Source organism: Megalobrama amblycephala, linkage group LG20, assembly GCF_018812025.1.
Source record: "Megalobrama amblycephala isolate DHTTF-2021 linkage group LG20, ASM1881202v1, whole genome shotgun sequence".
Lineage (NCBI taxonomy): Eukaryota > Metazoa > Chordata > Actinopteri > Cypriniformes > Xenocyprididae > Megalobrama > Megalobrama amblycephala.
The window spans coordinates 33,544,651-33,548,181 of NC_063063.1; the positions used below are offsets into that span (position 1 = coordinate 33,544,651).

A 3,531-nucleotide genomic window follows, 5' to 3' on the forward strand; every position below is an offset into this window, starting at 1 on the left:
CGCTGGATTTCCATCAGAAGGTCTGTGAGTCTCTGCGTCTGTTCGACGCCTGTCTGCGGGACGCCGGTCTGAGAGCGTGTGTGTACAGCAGCACGCTGTATTACGCCATGAGTGTGAGTATGCCGACCTCTGACCTCAGAGAGACCTTACATAGTTAAGTATTTAATAGTTATTTACCCGTCTGCGTGTGTGTGTGTGTGTGTGTGTGTAGGTGCGGCTGCACGTGGGCCTGTATGTGGTGTTTATTCTGGACTGGTTGTCAGTGTTCAGCCGTGATCAGCTCTTAGTTTTGCGTCTGGAGGATCACGCTGCAAACCTGACGCACAGCATGAACAGAGTCTTCCACTTCCTGCAGTTAGGTCAGTCCTGCAGCCGCCTGTCCATCATCATCTCATAAACACTGACCTGCTGTGAGCAGAAGGGGGCAGCAGATGTTCATCATCATCTTCATGAGACGCAGCTCACAGCAAAGAGAACATATAAACCACACAGAATCGTTTTGGGATGAGACTGATTGTGTCGTGTGTCTGTTTGCAGGTCCGGTGTCTGAACAGACAGAGAGACTCATCAGCAGACGTCCCGTGGCAAACACCAGGGATCCGTCGGACAGGAAACTGGGGCCGATGAAGCCGGTGACACGAGAGCTGCTCCGGCAGTTTTACGCTCCTTTCAACCAGAAACTGTCTGCGGTGCTGCAGGATGAGTCCTTCATGTGGTAGAGTCGCTGCCATTCACACGCAGATCGCCTGTCAGATGAGTTTGATGCTGATTGTTCATTCCCTGGATCATGAAGGGGCTTTTTGTAAATGTTGAAGTATGTTTAAACCACGCAGAGAAAAAAAACCCTCTCTTTTAAGTGTTTGAATCGCTGACATCAGTGTGCAGTTTTACAGTCAGCATGAAAAATAATTCATGCTCATATTTTCTTCTCTATTGTGCCGTATATCTGAGTGAAACTGCTTCTCAAACAAGAACAAATGTAGGATGGGGCTTGATTTTGTTTGTGGGGAATTGATTGGATGGTTGTGGTTTGCTATTGGTGGATCTCATTTGAGTGACAGGTTGCCCCGCCCTGGTCATCAGAGAAGAGGAAGGAGAAGTTATTCTGATTCAAGATTACTAGGAACATGAATTTAAAACAACGATGATGTGCACTGATAAATTATTTAAAATAAACACTGCAATATTCCATAAAAAAACAAGAATTGTCAATTTTGATTTCAGCTTGATTTTTTTTTTTTTTTTAATCTAATTACCTGTCATCTTTTGAAGTAAGAATCATGTGATGGATTAAGAAAGGAGTTACAATGTATAAGAAGGGGATTTGGGAACAAAATGAATTTGTGAAGATACTGCACTCAAGGCTATTACAACTAATAAGGTTGTTTCTAAATTTTATAATTGTCTACAAAACCACAGACCAGAAATCCACTTCTTATGTCAAAAGAAAATATATTTATATATATAAAATATATATTCATATATATATATATATATACAACATATATTCTGGGCGTGTCCAGTCATTCACACATTTTGGAAAGATGTACACAGGACGTTAGAGGCTATATTAAGGATCAAAATTCCATTCCAATTTTATATAATATTTGTGGCAAGGGGGGCGTGGTTCAGCGAACACTTCAGCGGGGGAGAGCGTCAGGAGATGCGCGGTGGATGAGCAGGTTAAGCACAAATAACAAACACCTGTCTCTCGTTACAGTAATTGGCATGGAGAGAGTATTTAACGCCAGGAGAAACAGGAGCGAGCGAGAGAGAGAAGGACTACTGGCTGCTGCACTCCTGGAGACCTGCTGAAACTGCTGGAGTGAATCACGATATTATTTATGACTGTTTTTGTGCCTGTCTGCACACCTTTTTGTTTAATTGTATTAATAAAGCAGCCAGTAGCCACAGCCGACCCTTGTCGTCTTCCTTCCTTGCATTACGAACTCTGTTACACTGGTGCCGAAACCCGGGAAGGAAGACGGACGCCGCCGCCATGCAAATGCCCTCCGCTGCACCATTTGCGGAGCTCATCACGTCCCTCGCGGTCATGCAGCGAGAACAACATCAGGCACTGCTGGAACATACGTCAAGATCAGGAGAGGCGGTTCCAAACCGTCCTCCAGGTCCAGCAGGAAGACCGCGAGAGGTTCCGGAGCTGGATGGACCGGGAGGTTCGGCCGGAAGCCCTGGAACAACAAGCTGTGCCCGCCAGCATTCCACTTCACAAAATGGGGCCTGAGGACTACCCGGAGGCATTCCTCGACCTCTTCGAGAGGACGGCCGAGGTCTGTGGATGGCCAAAGGATCAGTGGCCGATGCGCCTGGTCCCGCTGCTCTCCGGGGAGTCCCAGGCCGCAGCACAGCAGCTTCCGGTGCAGAACCTCCTGGTGTTTGAAGATCTGAAGAGGGCCATCATCCAGCGGGTCGGCCGGAGCCCTGAACAACACAGCCAGAGGTTCCGGTCCTTGGAGCTGACGGAGTCCGGCCGGCCCTTCGTGATGGCCCAACAGCTCCGGGACTCCTGCCGCAAATGGTTGCTGGCCGAGGAAGCGACGTGGAGATGATCACGACCGAGTGGTACTGGAGCAGTTTATCACTCGGCTGCCCAGGAGGACAGCCGAGTGGGTCCAGTGCCACCGCCCCACGTCGCTGGAGTCGGCTATCATCTTGCGGAGGACCATATGGTGGCTGCCCAGGGGTCGGTGAACCTCTTCCATCTGCTTCTCTCTCTCCCTCTCCATCTCATTCTCTCTCTCGCCCTGTCCCTCTACCCAGGTCTCGTCCACCCGGCCCTCCTCGCGTCCCGCCCCGGGGGCGGGGCGGGAAATAACCATGTTCCCTATACGGTGCCGCAAGTCCCGCCCAGGGGGGCGGGGATTGCCGTCGGCCGGGGTGGACCCCGCTCCTGTTTCTCCGCTCTCTTCACGCCAGCCGCTTAACCCACTCTCTGCCACCGGAGCTGCGGGGAGGTCTGGGCCGGCCTGCTGGCGTTGCGGGGACCCGGACCATTTTGTGGACAGATGCCCAGTGATGGAGGTGGGGACAATGATCCGGGTCCCGGATGTCCCGCAGGCTGCCCCCGGTCAGGCTGGGTGGTACCAAATACCTGTGAGTATTAAGGGGGGTACCTATCAGGCGTTGGTGGATTCAGGATGTAACCAAACCTCGATCCATCAAAGTCTGATACAATCCGGGGCATTGGATACGAGCCGCATGGTTAGGGTGCGGTGTGTACACGGGGATGTGGTGGAGTATCCTATAGTGCCAGTTATTATTCAATTTCGGGGTCAAAATCATAGTGTTGAGGTGGCAGTTAATCCGCACCTCCGGCATCCGTTAATTTTGGGAACAAATTGGCCAGCGTTTACAGAATTATTGGGGGTTTTATGTACGGATGCCTCTTGGGGAAAAAATGCACTGGAAGGGAGTGCGAGTGTGCAGGCGGGAGAGACTGATCCGGGACCACTGGGTACTGCTTCAGGGGAACAGAGTGAAATCGAGAGAATTATTCTCTCGGAGCGCGAT

At 50.7% G+C, this 3,531-nt stretch overlaps 1 protein-coding gene across 1 annotated transcript; it reads left to right on the top strand.

Annotated features, from left to right (window-relative positions):
• Window positions 1-6: 6 nt before the first annotated feature.
• On the top strand, window positions 7-1,011 carry LOC125255535 (carbohydrate sulfotransferase 15-like). Its single transcript, XM_048170852.1, has 3 exons — window positions 7-113; window positions 212-359; window positions 538-1,011. Exons 1-3 carry the CDS (start codon window positions 108-110, stop codon window positions 717-719), a joined length of 336 nt encoding a protein of 111 aa, XP_048026809.1. The 5' UTR covers window positions 7-107; the 3' UTR covers window positions 720-1,011.
• The last annotated feature ends 2,520 nt before the right edge of the window (window positions 1,012-3,531 follow it).